The 21,508-nt window shown below is 38.2% G+C and overlaps 1 protein-coding gene across 6 annotated transcripts in view; it reads left to right on the top strand.

Annotated features, from left to right (window-relative positions):
* whrna (whirlin a) overlaps positions 1 to 21,508 on the top strand; it is a 196,697-nt gene that overhangs the window by 137,681 nt on the left and 37,508 nt on the right. For all 6 annotated transcript variants that reach the window (XM_040053560.1, XM_040053563.1, XM_040053559.1 and 3 more), the window contains exon 5: positions 4,198 to 4,234. In XM_040053560.1, the coding sequence (XP_039909494.1) occupies positions 4,198 to 4,234 (37 nt within the window). The remainder of the gene's footprint in view (positions 1 to 4,197; positions 4,235 to 21,508) is intronic.

Below are 21,508 nucleotides of genomic sequence, written 5' to 3'. Positions count from 1 at the left end.
AGGCCTAGCAGTTAAATGCACGAACCACCTCAAAGGGCTCCCTCCTGCAAAGTGGAGGAGTAGCACCCACCAAAATGACCTTAACGTATGTCTAAGGAAGAGCCAGGCTACCCTTTGAAGCTCAAAGGGTAGCCTGGCTCTTGTATTCCCTTGTATCTGGAATCTCATTCTTTCAGTCACTATTCACAGCTCATGGTCATACATGACAGTGGGAATGTAGACTGACCGGTAAATCGACAGCTCCTCTTTCAATCTCAGCTTCCTCTTCACCACAGCAGGCTGGTACACTGTACGCATCACTGCAAACACTGCACCAATTCATCAATCTCCTGCTCCCTTCCCTTCCTGTGCTGATCTTCCTGACTTTCTATGTATGAAGGGTGGCGAGGTCTCTAAACAGACCAAATATAAATTAATCAACATATAAGTGACCACCTTGTTTTGATTTAAAGAAACCAGTCCAAACATCAACTGTGTTTGTGTGTCATACAAACAGTATGACACAACATACCAGTTTGTGTGTCATTTGTTTGATTTGTGCAAAAACCAAAGCATGAAAGCCAACACAGCCTGGAGTCCATCCGGGGCTGCCTGATGACGAGGCTCACTGTATTGACAGTTTTTTTGCTCGAGTTATCTGTCCCATATTTATATCCTCTATTGAACATTCAGACATGAGAGTGATATCAATCCTCTTACAATATCTTCTCCTCGGAGTAGACTTACTTTCCGCGGTGAGCAGTCATTCAGCTGAAGTGTAGTTCGTGCTGTGAGTCAGTGCTAAAGGAGAGTAGTAGCAGTTCACGGATCAATGGCTTAGTGGTTGCTGCTGTGATGCTCCGTGTTTCATAATGTGTTTTTAAATGACTAAATGAGGGTTTATTACTTGTTCTCAACACTGCATGCAAAACACTGAATATTACTCAGCCACATTAATATTTTTTATTAGCTTCAGAGGTTTACATGAAGTACCTTTGATGCACATGTCACAGAAGGTTTAGCATTTAGCATTTTAGTGTATACATTATACACTAGATTTCACCAGGGAATCTGCTATAGAAGATTTGATTTAATGAAAAACGTGATCATAAATAATGAACTGATAATTGTTATGTTTTAGGGTTTTAGTGTTAATACTGGCCTGTGGAAAAACACAGTGTCATTAGATTGATTGGCCTGGGATTCACTAAATCTACCTTAGTGCAGGTACCAAAGAGAAACTGAAAATCTATAATTAGTCACCTTATCAACACAACAGAAACTTTTAACAAAAAAAATACTGCTACTACTATTAATAGTAGTAGTAAATCAAAAGAACTTGAGCTAAATGACGCACTGAGTTTCTCATTTCTTGCTACTACTATTAATAATAACAATAGTAAATATTCAAACTATTCTACATTCAGTGATGAAAACAGACACAAGGAACAACTTGAAACCTGAGACACCTACAGCTCAGAAAAGAAAGAGAACATGATGAAGTGCAGAGAAAACATCCTGTTGGTCTCTGATGAATTTTAGCGTCTTTAAACATCTAATTTATTCAGACGTCTGACTTCTGGCGGGACTCCCACCCCCTCCAGTGTGGAGCTCCTCTCTAAATGCCACACCTGAACAACTCATCTGCAGCTCACAACCTGGAATTAATGTGCTCCCCAACAACCAAATTAAAATCTGATGTAAATGCCAGACTGATTTTTCTCATCAACTCCGTAGCACACAACACATCGACCCAACAACCCAGAACTTGAAAGTGCTCTGATTCACCAAGGGCTAAACAAAAATCTGTTTACATTCACAATGAATATCTGCTCATTTCTCCCATCTGAGACGTCTCTTCATGGTTATTATGTGGATTCTTGCAGCTCAGCTGTGAGGTAGATGTTTATACTTTGTGTTCACTGGTTTCTGTACGATATCTCTCTGTGAAACCATTAAGACACAGCTGAAACTACATGTCATTTTGGTTTGACTTAAACAGACTTTTCTCATTTTAATAAATCTACATAAATTCAATGAGTGCATTTACATAATTTTCACACAGTGTCTTAATAACATCAAAAGAAGAAGGTGGAACATGCACCACGAGGCAGGGAAAAATACTAAAAACTCAAATACTAAAGATGTTTTTCCCTCTCTTCACTCATCTCTTCAGCATATTGGTTGCATGTATTTCCATAAATTCCATAGGTGAATTTCCATCAAGGTTTTTAATTCAGTTTCACTTTTCTTACATTTTTATGAATATGGATTATGCTCAAGCAGGGATAATAAACAGGAATCCAGTAAATGTTGATCATTCCATGCATCATTTACATTTATAATTAAATTAATAGTTGATAGTGATCATTTTAGCTTATATGCTTCCCTGATGAGTTTTCCCTTTCATCACCATAATTTTTATAGATAAAATGAGACTGATTGTTTTTCCCCCTTCTTGCTGATAATATAGTAGAAGCTTCTTTTGACTGTTCCTATTGTCATCACCCCAGCAGGAAGCCCCACATGTTTAATTTGGCAGATTTGTACACGAGAATCCCATTCCTGATGCAACTCCATGAGGATCTTATCAAACCAGGGATCTGATACAACAGTGCTGAAATATGTTTCACTTTACATTTAGCTTGGATCCATGATTATTTTTACTGATTGCCAAAAATTGTAGCGTGTTGGGCGCTAACTTTTTTCAACTTCTGAAGTGGTACATGGAGGAAAAGTTTAAGAACCACTGCACATGACACATATCTGGCATTACAAAGAGAGCAGCCAAAGAGAAAACACAGGGGGAAAAAAACTTAAAGAAGAAAGAATAAATGGCTAAACTGGTCTCAGAAGTCCACTGGTCTTATTGAATTGAAATCCCTAAACAAGCTCTACACACTGTGTGTCTGTGTGTCACTGAGCGGTTGCACTGCAGTGTTTCCAGTTTAATTTTATATTCTGTTTTTTATTCATGCTCCTGAAGGCAGTGCTGAGTTGTCACGTTTACTTGTGGATTTAGAGCCTTTTACATTGCCGGCACTTCAGAATGTAAAGACTCGAGTCATTTCACTCTAGTAGAGACGTGGTGCTGAGAAAATGACACATGTTTGAAAATCCCTCTTTTCATGTCCTTGAAGAGAGAGTGTGGGTGTTTTTCTTCCCCCCCCCCCAAAATGAATTTTAGTGTGTGCTTTATATTTACTGGAAAGCTTGGCCTGAAGACAAGCACGTCTTTACATTTCCTAGTGAAATGCCTTACTGCACAGCTGTTTCTGCCACATCTCTAAGCCATGACAAAGACTTCAAATCTCCAGTAGTGTGCATTTATCAGCCTGTGATAACTGAAAGATATTTTCAAAACTATATTAAAAAAAAAAAGTGGCCTTTCAAGATATCAAATCCCCCTTTCAGTTCAAAGCTCCAAATATATTTGTATTTGAGAGAGGAAAGTACTTGAGCTGGAGAAACTGAGTTGCTATTAATTGTTTAGACAGGCTCAAAGTTTGCTCCTTTAATGCAGAAGAGCCCATTATGAGGATCTCTTGTATGTGCACTCATCGTACTTGAACATCGGTATTGCTTGCCACTTTAGCTTTGCTTTCACATCTATTTATTCCTATCAGTCAATACTGTCAAAAGGTATTTTCAGTCTGGAAAATTGGATCAAATTTGCGTCATAAAGGAAATAAAAAAGCGGCTAATACACATTTATCTGTCACTACATTAACCATTCTTTGATATTTGGCCATGTCACTCATCATAACTTGCTTTGCACAGTTTGTTTTTATTCCTGCAGAAGTAGTCTGATGTTTAGGTTAATGTGTCACCGTCAGAAGTCAGAACTGTGAGGACATATTTAGGGCATCTATAGGATCTGACCAAACATTTGAAAGCATGGCAATACTTTGTGTCACACGAGACACAAATGCTTTACACTCATTGGAGAAGGGTGTGTACACATTTGCTGCAGTGTGCCTGCGACATCTACTAATGTGTGTTAATGTAGTGTTTGTTAGTGTATCTATAGATAATGCGTAGGCATACTTTAGAAATATGTGGTGGAGGTGCTGCATTAATTGGCTGATTATTAATGCCTCATATTTGTCAGTTAAAGAATAAATATTTCTGCCAGGAAGGACAAGTGCATTTGTTAAATTTTTGCATGGTCACTAAGACTCAGTGATTTGTTTCTTCTCTTTGTTTGTTTCTCTGCAGCTTTTCTGTGGATCAAGGAGCTTCTGCATCAGGAAAGGTAAGACAAGTAATTTGCTCTTTCTATGTGCATGCACTGGAAGCTGTACACAGAAGCTATATATGTTTGTGTGCGTCTAGTATTTCATAGGTGGTATAATTTATTTCTGTGGCTGTCCTCATGGAATTATATGGAAGATGTCATGCATTTCTCTTAAACCTAACCTGTTTTTAGTGCCTAAACCAAACCAGTACTGGAAAATTAGATGAAGAAATAAATTAATAAAATTGGGTGAAAACCAAGAAAATCAACAAGCACAGAGGTCCCAAAACGGCACAAATTACAGGCACAAATTACAACCTCCTTACCATAGTCCTGGACTCTTGTAAAGTTTTGTGGAGTTTGGGCTTTTATTTTGATATTCATATTTATTTGATTTATTAGTTTTGTTTCATTCTTGTATTTCTGATGTTAGATTTTTGTAAATGTTTCCAATGTTTCTCTTGTCTTTGTCTCCATCTGGTTTGTCTGTGTCATACTTTGTTTCTACTTCCTGTTTAATTTTAGACCTCAGTCACACAGGCCCACAGGCCAGTTGGCGAGTCCTTGGCAACCACTGGTAGCTAGGAAAAAAATTTGGATTCCCTAACTGGATGTAGAGTGATTGCTGGAGGCTGCTGGTTGTTGCCAGGTGAAACTGGTCACAAAGAGGGCGCTATACCAAAAGTCTACTTTTGATTGCTTTACTTGCCAGAACATTTCTGTGTTTGCCTGCAGTTTGCATGAAAACATGGTTTGTCTGCAAACACTGGCCATTTACTCACAATTAAAAGCTGCGAGAAATGGAAAACATTTGCCGTCACAGTTAAAGATGTGCCTTTTGAATTGTGTTTGTTGGGGTGGTAAGGCACAACTTTTACTTTGCAGGGGAATATTTAACATTATGGTTTGTTTTGCAGTTTTTTACACTTTCACTGTAACTTATCAAGTAGTTTGCAGATCCAAAGGATTTACAAGGACATTTTTGGTGGAGCATCATATAACGCCTTGCAACCAGTTATCACAGACCTCCAGCAACAACTTACTGACCACCTGAAGAATACACATTTTTTTCTCTTGCAGGTTGCTAACCTGTGTAACTAAGGCCTTAGTACTTACATTTCCATGTGTTGTTACCTATCCCTGGACTTTCTCGCTTTATCTTATCCCAATTCCTTGAATGTCTGTGCCTGTCTCTGTATTCCCTCCTGTGTGGTTATTGGCCCCAGTCTCATTGCATTCACGTGTGCTGAGTGTGTCCTGTGTGAATGTATACGCACAGTCTTGCCTCTCTTCTTGTCTGCTGCCCTCCGTTTGTGTTTTTTTTTTTTTTTTTAAATTCTCTAATCAGCAACCAAATGCTTGCTTTATTGATTGGTTACCACCTACCTCCGCTTCTTACATTTAGATCTTGTCTTCACCAATTTGTGGCACTCCTTGTTGACAAACATGACTTATAACATCACCACCCATCGAACCCCTTGATAGAGACTCTAAAGAGGACTTTTATCTTGCTGCAGCAAATACGGGTACAGGTGGAGACACAGGTGGCAACTGAGAAAAGAGCATAATATTACACCCTGGGATGAAAAGCATATACGCAGACTGATACTGATGTATCTATTTTAGGCCAGTATCGAGCTATAATATCATAGCATACCATAGTATATTATTCTGATTCAGTTACTGGTTGTGAATGAATAAGTTATGCCTGTAAATTCTCACCTTTAGTCTCTTAGATACATATTTTAATTGTAGTTTAAAGGTAATAGTTTACAATAAATCGACCCAAGCACTGATAAAGCAATAACAACGATTACTACAGTATATAGTTCATTAATTAATTACATTTGCATTTAGTCAGCAAACAAAAAAGATGAGGCTCACATTTTTCTGTGATTTTTTTTTTTCTGAATCTACTCACTATGTCGAGCACTTCTTCACCGTTGACTCTGAATTTGCAGACAACTGCATTTGTCATTCCATCAGTCCATTGGTGAAAAAAAAAGAAGAAGCTACTTGCTGTTGTTGATCCTGTCCTGATTTGTCCTGCTAAAGTCATGTCGCTTGCTAATAACCTTTGTAAGACTTTGTGCTATTCAGTTTTAAAGGCTAACTCCATCATTAAAAGTCTCACCAGTCATGGGACATTACACTGACAATTAATTTGGAAATGTGTGAATAAGAAGAGGCAATAAGTCTAGATGTGCTGCAGAGCTGGTGTTGAAAACTTTCAGATACTTTGATTGGTCTTGTCAGGAGCTGGGGAGATACTACTGCAGTCATTTTAAATTAAGTATATATTTTGTGCATATTTTAGATTTTCTGCACGTACAGTTCAGATTTGGGCTAATAAGGCCACTTGGGGATTTTACGTAATACATTGTTTACAAGGATCCATGTTTCAGTCTTACACTCACATGTTAATACACATGTTAATACAATTTACTCACTATTAAAACATTAAATCAACCCAGATAATGTGGTAAACCCAACCCATTAAATTTTCATTCACTCACCATAAAATGCACTTGTGCTGTCCTTATTGCTGACTTTGACCGTGACATTGCAAAGCAAGAGTAAAGTGTGCTGGACTGTAGAAACAAGAGGGAAGCTGGAAGAGACAGCAGCTGACTGCAGAGAAAGATGGTGAGAGGGAGAGCTCACTTTTCATTATGGAAGCTCTGATGGACAGTCTCCTGACAGAGCAGGGAGGCCATGAAGCTCCTGTGTAAGAAAGAGCCAAGGCAGGGAAGATAGAAGCAAGGGGTATTTTGAGAATAAAAGACATTTCCTCCAGACATGATCCCAAAAGTAAGTTATAGACTTTGTTTTTTTTACAGCAATGTCTTCTATGTATTGTGTCAGAGTTTCCATTTTGGAAAGAAAGCTAACTTGTGCCATGCAAACTAAAGGGTTGTGCTCACTGATCAGGAGCTCAGAGATAAAAGGTTAAATATGCAGGTATGATTATTCATAGAAATAACGTTGCAGTAATCCCGCTGTATGCAAATGGCTATAATCTGCCAAGATAGCAAAATTGGTTTGACTGTCAGTGCTATCATCTCTATGGCTAAGTTTAACCCTTGATGATCTTAAATGTTCAGCACCTTGGTCAACAGTTTTTGTTTTAAATGTGCTATATAAAAGAAATTTGACTTTACATACTATTTAGGCCACGTGTGTTCCCTCTTGACATTAAACAAACAGTAAAAAATAAATAAATAAACACTATCTCGATTTTAAATTGATTTGCATTAAATGGATTCTGTCAAAGATGAAAGTATTTTAAAACATTTGAACGTTGAAGCTGCTCTGTGTCAGATCTGACCTGCATCTATTGCAAAGGATTTTCAGCTCCACCAGCATCGATCAAATCAAGAGAAATTAGGGTTTAGCTTAGCTTCGCTGCTTAGCTTCCCGCAGAGCATCTGCTCTTCTTTAAAGGGTCATGAAGAGGGACCGCAAAACAGTGACACAGTAAAAAAAACATAAATGGCCCTTCATAAATGGCACCTCTGCTTTTTTGAAACCCATTTTTCCAGTGGCCTGTGCCACGCATGAACAGTTTCGTGCTATGTTGAGCTAAGAGCAGCACACTGTCCAGGGAGCACTCATGAATGCAACAACCGTGTTGTGATGTACATTTGTGTGACCAGTAGTAACAAAGGCTGACAGGGAGTGAGCACATAGACTAAGTATCAAGATAAAAAAAATGAGAGCATAGATAGAGCGCAGTGGGCAGCACAGCTCAAATTTTGGGCCATTTGCTGAATTTAGCAGTCAGCACCACCTCACACCGCGTTCTGTGGTGGTGCCTGTAGGTGTGAATGTGAGTGTGGATGTTTGTCTGTCTTTCATTGTTATCCCTCTGCCCAGGGTGACCCCCGCCCACCCGCCTGCCCTGTGGCAGCTGGCTCCAGCCACGGGATGATCCAGTTTCACTTTCAATAAAATATTATTCATTAGGGTTACATAATTATGCTAAAACAGTACATAGTAGAGGTTGTTTTTTTCAAAGAATACATGTTCCAAGATAATAATAATATAAAAACATTCTCCCTACTCTCTGTTTGATTGATTAAACATTAATCATCAATTTTGTTAATATCGGGTAGGCTATTTATAGATTTCTAAATAGATCTGTATTCTTCACATGAGCATGATGTCTTTATTTATTTTCCTGATTTATTGATTATCATACACACTTTGAAATTGTTCAGACTCATGTTCTGAATTTACCAGTGTTATACTTCCCCCACCTTTGTAAATTAGAGAGGAGAGTAACCTGACGTTTGTCTACCAGTAACTTTATTAATATTATCGCACGTCATCAGTTGTCGGAGTAAAAGCATTGCCATTTCAGCGCCATACATTTCTACAATTATTGTTATGTGGATTCTACCCCTGCATTACAAGCTCTGTGTGTTAGTCATGTGTGGAAAGCCATTCTGGCTCTTTCAGCAGACTCAGCCAGGAGAATTTATGACCACTTAGTTTCTTTCATCTTCTCCAAGAATTTACAGGACACTTGCCATCCTATCCACTCTGCTATCCAGCGTCTGCAGAGAAATATTGGCATCTGATGAAAAACTCCCAGAATTGGTTGCATACATGAACTGTGGAGGTGGGACTGCGACTCAACTAGATGACACCATTAATGTGCTAAATATAATGTCGCAGGACATTGCTGGAAATACGGTTTTCCTGCACAAAATTCACAAGCATTTTTTAACTGCTTCTTGAGAATTTCATGTATGTTGCCAATCGCGTTTCTGTTGAAAGACACCTTTTAGGTTTTTGTTTGGCTTTTCAGATTCTTTTTGCAGTTCACTGTAAATTTGAGGTAACAGGATAAAAGTCCAAGTCTCAGGGTGGATTTGAGCTTTTGATGTTGCAGTTTTATAACTGGTGTCGTTGCGAATTTAACTGGCAGAACACCCGTGCTTTATACAAGTTATCACATCTCCTCACTCGGTGCCTATGCATCAATGCCAAGAACAAATACTACAAGAGGAAGAAATTTGATGAAAATGTGTTTAAAACATTTCTTGCAAGGTGTTCAAATGTGCAGACATTTATATAGCAGTAGACTTCATCAATCACTAGCACAGGTTTTAAAGCTTATAAGTATAACCCTATTTCAAAAAATAGGTTTTGTAAACTGTAAATAAAAACAGAACGCTATGATTTCCAAATTTCAAAAGCCCATATTTTATCCCCAATAGGACATAGAAAAATGTGAACTATTTACACTGAGACATTTTAATATGTCTTGAAAAATATTACCTCATTTTGAATTTGATGTCAGCTAAATGTCTCAAAAATGTTGAGACAGGACAACAAAAGTTAAAAAAGTAGTAGTGCTAAAAGGAAATGGGTGGAGGAACTTTGCAACTAATTAAGGTCACTAAATAACATAGCTGTGTGTAAAAAGAGCATCTTAGAGAAGCTAAATTTCTCAGAATTAAAGATGAACAGAGGTTCACCAGTGGATTAACACTGCATCTACAAATTGTTCCTCAACACTAAAAAACTCTCATCATCTACAGTACATAATGTTATCTGAAGGTTCCAGGAATTTGGAGAAATCTCTGTACGCAAGTGACATTATTGGTTGCCTGTGATTTGGGTCTTAAGGCAACACTGAATTAAAAACAGCTGTGATTCTGTCATGGAAATCACTGCATGGGCTCAGAACACTTCCAGAGGCTGCTGTCTGTAACACAGCTCACTGTGCCGTCCACAAATGCAGGTTAAAACCATATGTGAACATGAACATGAGAAACACCGCCATCTTCAGGGGGCAAAGCTTGTCGGTTCTTTATTTCGGCAAGGCCTTCCTTAGCTGCAAGTACATCTATTATAAGAGTACGGCTTCAAAGTAGAAGAGTCCAGATGCTGTACTTGCGCGGACTCTACACTCCAGACTTTTCCTGCATTAAACAGTTTGTGCATCATGAAATTAAAAATAAGTTTCCAGTCATTTACAAGATGTTGTTAAAAGAAGAACAGATGGTAAACTTGTACCTGTCCTAACTCTGTGTTGTGAATAAAATATGGGTCTATGAGATTTGCAAATCACTGCGTTCTTCTTTTATTTCCATTTTAAATATCAGCCCTACTTTTTTTTGAAAGAGAATAATTTTTCTGCACTTTTACCTGCTTTAACCTGTTCCTCACAAATATAGCCTAATCTTGTTCCAATCCATATTTGTAAAAAAAAAAAAAAAATAGAATAATAATTTAATTCAATTAAAAATTAGTAATAATTGGCATGGTTTTAAGGTAATTTTTGAAGCAAAGACGGACTTATACAAATACAAAACCCAAAGCTTTGTATTTTTGATCTGTTATTGATTGAATTTGTTTGGTTTTCAGCTACAAATTTAAAACAGTGCCCTCTTGCTTGTGACGTCAATGGAGCCTTTGATTTTCATCTGAACCACAGCAGGGCAGTAGGCACAAGTAATAAAATCAGACAGTATTCAGCTCATTTGACAAAGACAATTAATATTAACAATGCCCCTACACTCCTGGACTTTAGAAAGAGCAACAAGTCATAATTTTTCCTTTTAAAGAGATATTTATAATCTGACTGCAAAGGGCATATTCTCCGCAGAAGGACTTTAAAGTGCTATTTTAATGACAGCTTAGTGGGCCACATATAATTCACACATAGTGCAATATTAGACACAGCACAGTTTTGGTTCTTGTCTGCAAGGAGTTATTACATTGTCCTAGTGACGGAACGCAGTGGAGGCCTTGCTTTGTCAGACTTGTGCATATAGAAGTGTTTGTAGCTTAAATTAGATTTATTAACTGTACAAAAAAGGTGGATGTATCATCTGTGAAATGTAAAGCCAGTGCATAAGTTCCTTAAACCTGCATTATCCAAGCCAACCAACATTATTTATTTATGGAAAGAGCAATTTTGCAACATAATATTTACCATATTCATACTTAACTAACAATTACCAGTTTGAAGAAATCGAAATGATACGTATGATACAAAAAAGCAAAGAGTTCAATAAATCAAAATCTAATATTGTATAATAAGTAGTGTTAGTCAAGAATAAATGCAGGTTTTCTGTGTATGTGCCTGTGGCAGCAGAGCTTAGACCAGGGGTGTCAAACTCAAATACACAGTGGGCCAAAATTCAAAACTGGAACAAAGTTGCGGGCTAACATTAATATTTATTGAAAAAAAAAATCTTCCTCCAGATTCAAGAATGAATCTCTTCTTATGGACTCAAACAAGTTTTGCTGAAAAACTGAATATGGAACAAGCAAAGCTTAATACTAAACAATATATATATATATATTAGCTGTATAATACCAGTAGGCCAGCTCTAATAGTAATTTGGTATGGCTTCGCGGGCCAAATGTAATTAGGCTGCGGGCCAAATTTGGCCCGCGGGCCAGAGTTTGACACCTATGGCTTAGACAGATGTTAGAGAAAGTGTTCAGCTGCATGTCCAGTAAGTGGATCTGTTTATTAACCACAGCCACAGTCATTTGGATGACCTCAGTGTCCTGATTGAGAAATCCAAACAGCAAAAGCAATGATGAAATCCCTCTGCGAGTAATACAGACCTATACCAGCAATTATCAGGTCAATATTCAGACCACAAGAACATTTATTCACAGTAACATATTTGGGATTGCACCACTTTTCAGTCACATGTGGTCCAGTCCCTTCACATTTCCTCTTGCCGCTCAGATTGTCCGTGTGAATGTGATCTCACTGCCATGCTGCAACGGTCCATGAAGCACGTCATTCACAGTGCTCGTTCTAGGGTTTAATCAGGTCAGCGAGATCTTCCATATTATTGTCCAAACACCTCACATGCCCCATAATGATCATAGAACAGCGCTAAAACCCCATCGTTTCCTCTGTGGCCCCTCAAGCCTCGCTCTGAGGAATAGAAATAATCAGCTGGTGAAGGTTCTCAGGTGGCCAAAGTGCAAAGAAAAACCAATAGACTTGTAAAACCTGACTTTACAAGACCTGCAAAATAAAAAGTAGCCATTTCACTGTTCCTTGAATCACAAATTTAAAAAATCAACTTTAACAGGTGTTAAAGCTATCAAAACAATAAATAAATAAAAACGACAGTGTGAGCTGCTACAACTCACCACCGTGCCAGGAAGGGAAAACAAAACAGGAATACATTCATTATGAAGACATTTCGTCCTAATGCATAGAGTGACAGCATAGTGAGCCCTGGGAGTCTCTGGGCTCTTACCGCCTCATAGCAATAAATATGTTTATATACAGCAGCAACCTGATGCTTAGATGGTTGTCTATTCATACATGGCGCTGTCAGTTTCTGGAAACCAGCAGTTTATACCGTTCCTTTATAATGTATATACTCCTCATGGTCACTGAAGCGCTTTGATAGTAATACTGTCTGATACTGTTATTAAAGTGTCAGCAGTGTGATATCACTGGTCTTGTATCATGCTGTTTGAAACATACTGTGCATCCATTTGAAAGCCTTGTCGTAGAGCCTGTCCTTGGTGAAATACATGTTGTCATGATGGTCGTGGTTCCTTTTGATCCTCTAGATCAAAGAATTCTGTTCGTGTGCATTTCAATGTGCATACCTTTACACAGCTGTGTGTACCAGTGGATTTTTGTACTGTATATCATTTCCTTGCTTGTTTGAGTTTTGTGTTTGCTTTTCCTCCCCTGCTAGTCCCTACTTTTTGCAATCAGCTTCCTAAACTTACAGATTTGTGGATGTTTTATGAAGTTATGTGCACAGTTACACAGGCAGAAGTTCAGAGTGCTCATTCCTTCTTTAATATGGCAAAAAAACCAAAAAAAAAATAAATTTCCAAGTTTATTGCCAAAGAGCTTGACTGGTCTACAAATAGTCTCTATAATCCTCGCTGAATGTGCCATTTGTCACATAAGATTGTGAGCAAATGAATACTACTGCATCAAAAACATTGTGGATTTGTCCCCTCTGAAAGCAAGGCTGAATTTCAGCACCCCTACTGTAGAGGATTCCAAAAATGTAAGTTTTATAACCACTCTTAGATCGCAAAAAAAAAAAAAACCATCCATTTATTGTCACTTAAACAAGCAGCTGTTTCTTTATGTGCATTAAAGCTATATAAACATTTAACAGTGCAAATGCAAATTCCTTGCTGAAAGTTTAACCAAAAGGCATTTCCAGTAGAAATGGGCTGACATATCCTGAGCATAACCATGTATAATATCCACTGAAGTTAAAAAGAGGTGCTTTGCAACATTAAACTGCAGTGTGCCAAATAAAAAAGTCAAATACATATTTTTCGGACCATAAGGTGCACGGGATTATAAGGCACATTAAGCGAAACAAAGCAGTCAGTTAAATCAAACTTTATTCAACTCATTCTTCTTGCTTCCTCCACTTCTGTACCTTTGATTCATTAATGCTGTATTGTATCACAGCTGCTCTATTCCCATGTTGTTGCAGTATATTAATGACTAACCTTGTATTGTGGATGGATTATCTCAGTTGTTCTCCTGACTGAAGTTTGGTCCGTTTACAGCATCCTGCCATGCGATTGCATTTGTCTCTAACCATCAGGAACCTTCACGTTAACTTTTATCGAGTGGAAAAGTGTTAGCGTTCGTCCTCTAGCTTCACTGTCTGTTATGCTAACATAGCTGTGTCGCTAGCGACCACATCATTATATACCAGCTAGCCCAACTTCAGTAACCCTTCAAACGTCACTGCTGTTTAGTTTCCTGTCTTCATTTATGTTGGAAGTGATAGCAGAGCTGTACGTTTGAATTTTTCAGAAATCTCTCAGTCAGAACATGCTATATCATGCTTAGGTAACTAGCGAGCTAACTTCCGCTAACTTCCTGCTAACTTCTAATGCCATTAAATGTAATAAATTCTGTTTACATGGATGCCTGGATGTTAAACTTCATAGTTACACCTGGTAAAGCAGCAATGCTGATCGTTTTATTAAAGATGAAAGAATTTAGACGTTTTCTAACTCTCAGTGATGCTGCAGTGTTCATTTGACTTTGGGACCTGAATCGGACGGAGTTTAGGACCCAGATTACTCCCAGATTTAGGAGCACCTTAGTCCGACAAATACGGCAATAACGATGGCCCGCTTGCATGTTCTACAAAAAAAATGTGCTTTGTTGTGTTTCTGACAGACAAACACAAAACCAGTGAAGTTGCACCATTTTTAAAAACCAATTCTGGTTCATCCTTTTCACTCAACAATCCGCTTTCCCCATTCTCATTCTCCGTTGCCGCCATGCTTTTTCGGCCATGTGCGTATGAAAACAAAGGCACTGCGCATGCGCGTTTTACCCATATTCTATCAGGATATTTCATTTTGTTATCGTTGCCTAACATTGTACCGGTATTACCATCAACGGTATAATATGGCCCAGCCCTACTAACCACTTTTAACCTAATGTTCAGCCACTCAACTCCAACAGATGCTTCAGGCACGACTCAGGGTCAGTATCTTGCACAAGGATACTGTGCAGGTTGGAGGAGCCATGGCTTGAACTACAGACCTTACAATTTGCTCTCTCTCTTGAGCCACAGCCACCCCCAAAATAGAAGCAAAGATCCCAGTAAATGTATTTACATATATATACCTTGTATATGTTGTTTCTTTGAGATGTTCAGTGTTTTGCAGTATTAGAATTGTGATGACAGATTATGCATCTTGTTGTGTATAATGCATTCAGTGGCTGTAAATGCTGAATTAGGTATTTTTTTATTCTTGGACTCTATAGCAGCAGCTTTGCATGACTGATGTTCAAAATAATCCTTATTTGGATTCATCCTTATCTAAAACAAGTCATTTCAGCTCTGTTAACTCCTTCCTCTAAAGTCAAAGTTAACTTTATTGTCCTTGGGCCATAAAGCAAGGAGACTGTGGTAGAATGAAATTGTTTTTCTCTTAGATATAAAGTAGGAAACAGACTTCACATACATAACACTTCTGGGAGTGAGTATTTATAGTTTATGATTGTGTATATTTAAAGAGGGTTCAGGGCCCTGTACTACGAAGCAACTTAGGCATACCTAGTATCGTGCTGTTATCTGTATTTACTGACCTTAATATTCGCAATCAGGATAAGCTGACCGGTCATAAGCATGGATAAGTGTACTGGCAGCAGAGTAGCTGATTTTGCAAAAAAAACCCATAATATCAGGGAAATGTAAAAATGTTAAACACATCATACAGACTGAAAGTAAGAGAGCTGTCACAGATAAATCAGCTGTGTGACTGTGTGTGAGATAAAAGCACTGTATAGTAGTTTAGTATTAAAGGTGCTGTATGAATGTGTGAGTGCTTCAAATGTTTTAGTCAGAAAGACTGGAAAAGAGCAGTTAAATTAAAAAAGCTTAGCCTATTTGAAGCAGGCAATAAAAGCCTTCAAAAGTGCTTACTGTGTACTGCAAGTTAATGGGCTCATCAGTATCACAATTCTATCATTAAGGCATGAAGAAGTGATGGATTATAATCGAGGATTTCATTTTATAAATGTTTAAAAGACTGTTTTAGTTTTTAATTCTTTTAGCTGTAGCCCCGGTGGTGGTTAAAGCTATGAGAGTACAACAACAGATTTCAAATGTAGGCTTAGTCTTTGTGCAAATTTGTTCTAAGCTCAGCAAGTACAAATAGATGCTCTGCTTTAGGAGCTTAGAAAACAATACAATTGTTGAAAATCTGTTTTGCCAACAGGGCAAAAAAAATTAAGCAATATAGGTGCATCCAAGGCTCTACGACACAAAGACACTAATAACAAAAACTTGAGACCCTCCTACTATCTGCACACAGAAGTATCTTCTAGGAATAGCGATGCTATTTCCCAGAGAATTGATTGGTCAGTAGGATTTCATACCTGTTAACATTTATGTTACCTAGAGAAGAAGAAATCCTGCTGCTTAGTACAAGCCTCGGGAGTCTGATTGTCTGTGGGAATAAGCTCTTGCATTACATCGTATGTTGTGTTTGGTATTTTGGAATTTTTTTGACTTTTTGTTTTGCGTGCCTCTTTGCTTCTCTTATGGTTTGTGGTCTGTTTTGTTGTTGTGTTTTTTTCCTGTGGATGTCCCCAGCCACACCTGGGGCCCCACTCGTAATGTTCAGGTATCCACATACTTTCTGGGTTTTCACACAATATATTTTGTTCTGTATCACTTTAATGTTGCTTTAATATAAAAGCACAGCCTTCTACAGAATCACTAGAAATCCCCGAGCTGGCTGTAAGAACACCAGGTGCTTTCTGTAGGCACACAGGTAGAGAAAATAAAGCAGTGTTAGAAATAAAACCAAACGCATGAGTGCAGAATAACCTAAAAACAGCTAATGCACAGTATATCCGAGGAAAAGTGGAGGCTCTGTACTCAAATATGCTGCATATGTATGAGAGAGAGTGTATGTCTGTGTGTTTGTGTGTGTGAGGGAGAGACGCACACAAAGACAAAGAGGGGGTGCATGGGGACAAATTAAGAGGGTAAGATGTATAACAGCAGGGCTTTAGGGCTCAGCAGAACGGAGGAAGGTGATAATTCACAGCTCTGCAGCTCCTCCACATGAGCTAGGCAGCCACTGTCAGAGTCGACCCCTGCTGCTAACCTCACACTGTGGCAACACATCCTCGGCATAAATATTAATCTCTCTCAGAGTGATCTGCTGCTGATTTTGCTGCTTAAACAAGCAAAGGGGTTTCTGTTTATCCTATAATTTCCTGTATCCTCCTCTCATCACATCCTCGGGCTGGTGCCTGTAGAGTCAGTTTATCCCAGCGGTCACATCAGCTGTCCTACATGCCCCCTTCCTCACTCCCTTCATCCTGTAATTGCAGCCCAAAGGCCAAACCAGACCGATAAGCAAATTAATTAAGAATAGGTCACACAGCAATCCTCAATCATTAATTCTGCTCTGACCCCATTTGGGCTCTGATCTAAAGCAAGTCAATGTTGTTTGAGAGACAACAAAATGCATTACAGAAAATAAGCAGCGCCAGTCCATGACTGATAGTGTTCCACTGTGTGTTTTTCTATCCAGGTATGCTTTTACTGCATTGGCAGTGTGTTTGGGGTCATTATCATGCGCAAACATGGAACTGTTGGTGGATCAAAATCTGGTGGTACTTTTCAGCCTTCATAATTCCATCAATTTTGACAAGATCCCAAAACCACTGGCTGAGATGACAAACCATGATCAAGCCTCCAACATGTTTTACAGATGGCTGTAGACACACACTGTTTACCTCTCTCCCGATCCTCTCTGCAGATACGGACGATGGTTTGAACCAAAATTTTAAAATTTGGATTGATCACTCCATCTGACCTGTTGGCGCTGATTCACAGTCCAGTTCTTGTGTAATTTGGCATACCTCAGACTTTTTTGTTTCTCTTTCACTTCCTTAAGTGTGTTTCTTAACAGCCACACTTCCACTGAGACCTTTTACTGATCATGCTTCAGTGAACAGTAGATGCATTAGCTGAAGGGCCAGATGCATCTCTCACATCTGGAGCTGGATTATTTTTCTATTTCTATGACATGACTTTTAGATACTGTTCATCTGCTATAGATAGTTCTTTTGTATTCCACTTGTCCTGTTTCCTCAAATAACAGCATAGCCTACATTTTCAGCTAATAGCTGTTTAGAAATCACCTAGCTGGTACAAAATACCATTTTATGCCTTGCAATCTTTGTTATCTTTGGCATTTTTCATAGGTTTAACTGAAGGAATGGGACCTGCTGTTAACAAAAAATCGAATTCAAAATTTTAAAGACTACTTTAAAAATTGCAAGAAATTCTGATTCCTTAAAAAGCAAAATATACAGAAAAAAGCAGTAGAAATTTGAAAGGCAAATTAGAAATTTGAATGGCATACCTTTGCTCAGTGTGTTCCAAGTACAACAGATCAGATTACAGTGTGGAATGATGACCATCAGTCTGTGTAAAGATAAATAGGTACAGAAACAGTACAAACACAAAGCAGATAAATCTGAAGCAATGACTGACGGTAAATCAAATTGCAGTGGTTCTTACGTAAATGTTACCAATACACACACGTTTAAACTCTGTCAGCTGTAAACTGGAACTATCACAGTGATTGTGCTTGATCGGGCACAAACTTTGAGAAGGTGTGATTTCCAAACCAATGGATCCCGTCTGTCAGCACGCTGGTCTCCACTGAAGCGCGCCAATGCATCTGAGTTAGCAATCTAAAGATTGCAGCTGATATGTCTGAATATATTGACAGCAAGTCTAATGAAATCTAAAATCTTTGATAGGAGATGTGGGTTTGCTTGCACACCATCTGGATAAGCTTTACAACAAGGTGTGGTCTGACTTTTTTTTTAAAAAAAGAAAAAATTTTGTATTTTCAGTGGGATTTGGCAAAATCCGAAGGACTTGATTTCATTTTATTATTTCATTTCAGCTTTTTAGAACATAAGTGCTACTCTGTTATAAGGGAAACCTTTTTTTCCTTGATTGCAACTGTGCAACTTTATGGCACACCCATACAGGTGCCTTGCAAATGTCAAGTTAGGAAAACAGTCCAGTTTTCAGTATTGCTAGGTATTAATTTCCTTTCAATTCTTAACTATCTTACTTACCTATCTATCTGCTTTAACACTACCTCTACATTAAATCCATTTAAGCAATCAACAAATCAGAAGTTTGTGCATATTTTTAATTAAACAGTTTCACTCAAACTTCAATCAAATATGAATGCAAAATCAAGTCTGCCAATAATAATAATTTCAGCTGTACAGAAATATGTTTCTGTCTATGAGTCAGATGTATAATAGATGTGAGCATTTGCAGGCAGCAGACATGCATTGTGAGCAGAGCGCTCACAAGCGCTGTGTTTTATAACCACATATTGTAAATTAACCTGTCTTCTAAGAGTGTCAAACACTCCTGATCTGTCACAGATTGATTTCTTTACTAATTTTTATTTTCCAATACATGGAAGATTTTCCCAAAGACAAAAAGTTAAAGTTTTTCCTCGTTCATATTTATTTAGGAACCATTGGGTTGAAAGAAACCTTTGCAGTAATAAGCGACCACACCTGTCCCATTAATGAAGTTGATTTGCAGTCCACAGGTGAAATAAGAGGACGGTCGATTTCACATCTCAGATGTGTGCAGAATAAAAACAGCTCACGAGATCTGAATCCACCAATTAAACCCGCTTGTTTATGGCTGCTTCTGTCGGTGATGGAGCATTATAGTATGATATTCATACGGATATTCAAACACAATCACCCTACAAATGTAGGTCCATAATGCCTCTTTAAAGTTAACATATTCTGTGGTCTGAATCATTTAATGAGTGTGTAAAATGTACAGCTTTTTCCAGTGATTTGGTTTCTTGTAACACAGAGAAATAAGCAAAAATGTGTCACTACAAACCACATGAGAACAATCAGTCCACTTATTGAGAGCTAGAATAATAAATACACGAAGCTGCTGTGTTTTTGATTGAAGAATTTACATTGATTTTATGCCTACCATCTACAGCAGTCAGAATGTCTGTCGCGCTCTTCCGTATCCTAGAATGAAAACATATGCATGGCTATGTTTAACTCAGACCCAGACAAGGTTAGATCCCATTCTCACCACATGAGAACCACTCTGGAATTCTTTTGAAACTGGACTGAGACCACCTCTGTCATGGTGTGCTGTGTGGCAGGATGTTGGACCCAAAACGCAGGACTCATAAACGGAGGAGTAAACTCAAAACTCAGCTTTAATGCTGGAAAACGTCACATCCAAACACAAAGCAAAACTAGAAACTAAACCAGGAATTGAAAACTTGAATTGACTTGAAACACAGAGGGAAGAAACACATAGTATAGTGAGAGTATGACGCAACAACAGACAGAGGAAAACACAGGGCTTAAATATACAAGGGAGTAATGAGGGAATGGGAAACAGGAGGGAAACACAGCTGGGATTAATTAGACATAACGAGACAAGGGGAAGTAAAACTAGACACACTGACATACCGCACGAGACTATCAAAGTAAAACAGGAAACGTGACACATACGCAAAGACACAGACTCAGAGACACGGGCTTCACACTGAGACATGACTGAGTCGGAGTCAGAGGGAACACAGAGACAAGGGTGGCCAGACATGAGACGTGGGACCAGGACAGGCACAGAGAAAACTTGGGGACAGAGACTAAACACAGGCTAAGAAAAATATAAAGGAAGGAAGAACTAAGATCACTAAGCACAAATGAAAGAATAACCAAAGCCAAGAATAACAATCATCAAAGAATATTACCCAGTAACTGAAACACAAATGTGACAACCTCCTCCCCTGGGTTTTAGTTTGTGTAGCTGTTTTGGCCCGTTTAGATTTTTTTTTTCTAAACTAGTCATAACCATAGCCACTCCCACTTTTAACCACATACACAGTCTGAGTGGTAATTTAAAGATATAAAAAAAAATATGTATCTGGGCTGTATATAAAAAATAGGTATGATTTCCAGGAAATGAAAAATGAACTCATTCTTTTTGATAGCCTCCTCTGATTGCAAAAAGAAATAGAGTTGTAGAGAAATTGTGGGGCTAATGATCTTAATCGCTAGTGCCTCATCTTATTTACATGATGCTCATAAATAAAGGTCAGTTTTAGAGTAAAACAGAAGAGCAGAACAAGATATTCTTCAGAGCCGAACCACCTTTTGATTGGCAAGTCGCTGAACATGAGGGTCCCTTGGTTTCTCAGATTCATCCTTTCCACATCACATTTGATTTCAAAAGACTAAGCTAGCAACAGTTAAATTCCTTGGAACAGGATTTCGTTAACCAGTGGCTCATGTCATGATGACTACCTTCATCTCTGATATACAGTCTGTGTAGTTTTCAGCAGTTATGTCTGGCGATGAACCTAACACTTAGCTTATAAATCAGTAGTGTATTTTGCACATTCTTTGGGATTTTTAGTTGTTATTTTAATGCTTAAATTATTATTTTTAATTATGTTCTTCTATCAGATAATAAATATACGCCGATACCAGTATGTCTGTGACTGGTCACTTTAAGCCGATATTGGTTCAGCTCCAGAAAACAGCATATAACCACTTTTAAAGAAAACTGTAAGAATAATTTTTAATAGCTGTGATTGTTCTACTGCTTAATTCCCCACACAGAATTCAGACTGGTACAGAATGGAGTGTGACAACCATGTGGAGCTGTCATACACATTTTGCTCATTGTTTTCAGCATCTACTTGTCTACTAGATGTAGTGGAATAATACTCTGCTGTACACTA

The sequence above is a fragment of the Simochromis diagramma genome, unplaced genomic scaffold (assembly GCF_900408965.1).
Source record: "Simochromis diagramma unplaced genomic scaffold, fSimDia1.1 OVJJ01000596.1, whole genome shotgun sequence".
Lineage (NCBI taxonomy): Eukaryota > Metazoa > Chordata > Actinopteri > Cichliformes > Cichlidae > Simochromis > Simochromis diagramma.
Note: the sequence above shows the minus strand (reverse complement) of the source record. Positions and strands in the feature narration are given on the sequence as shown.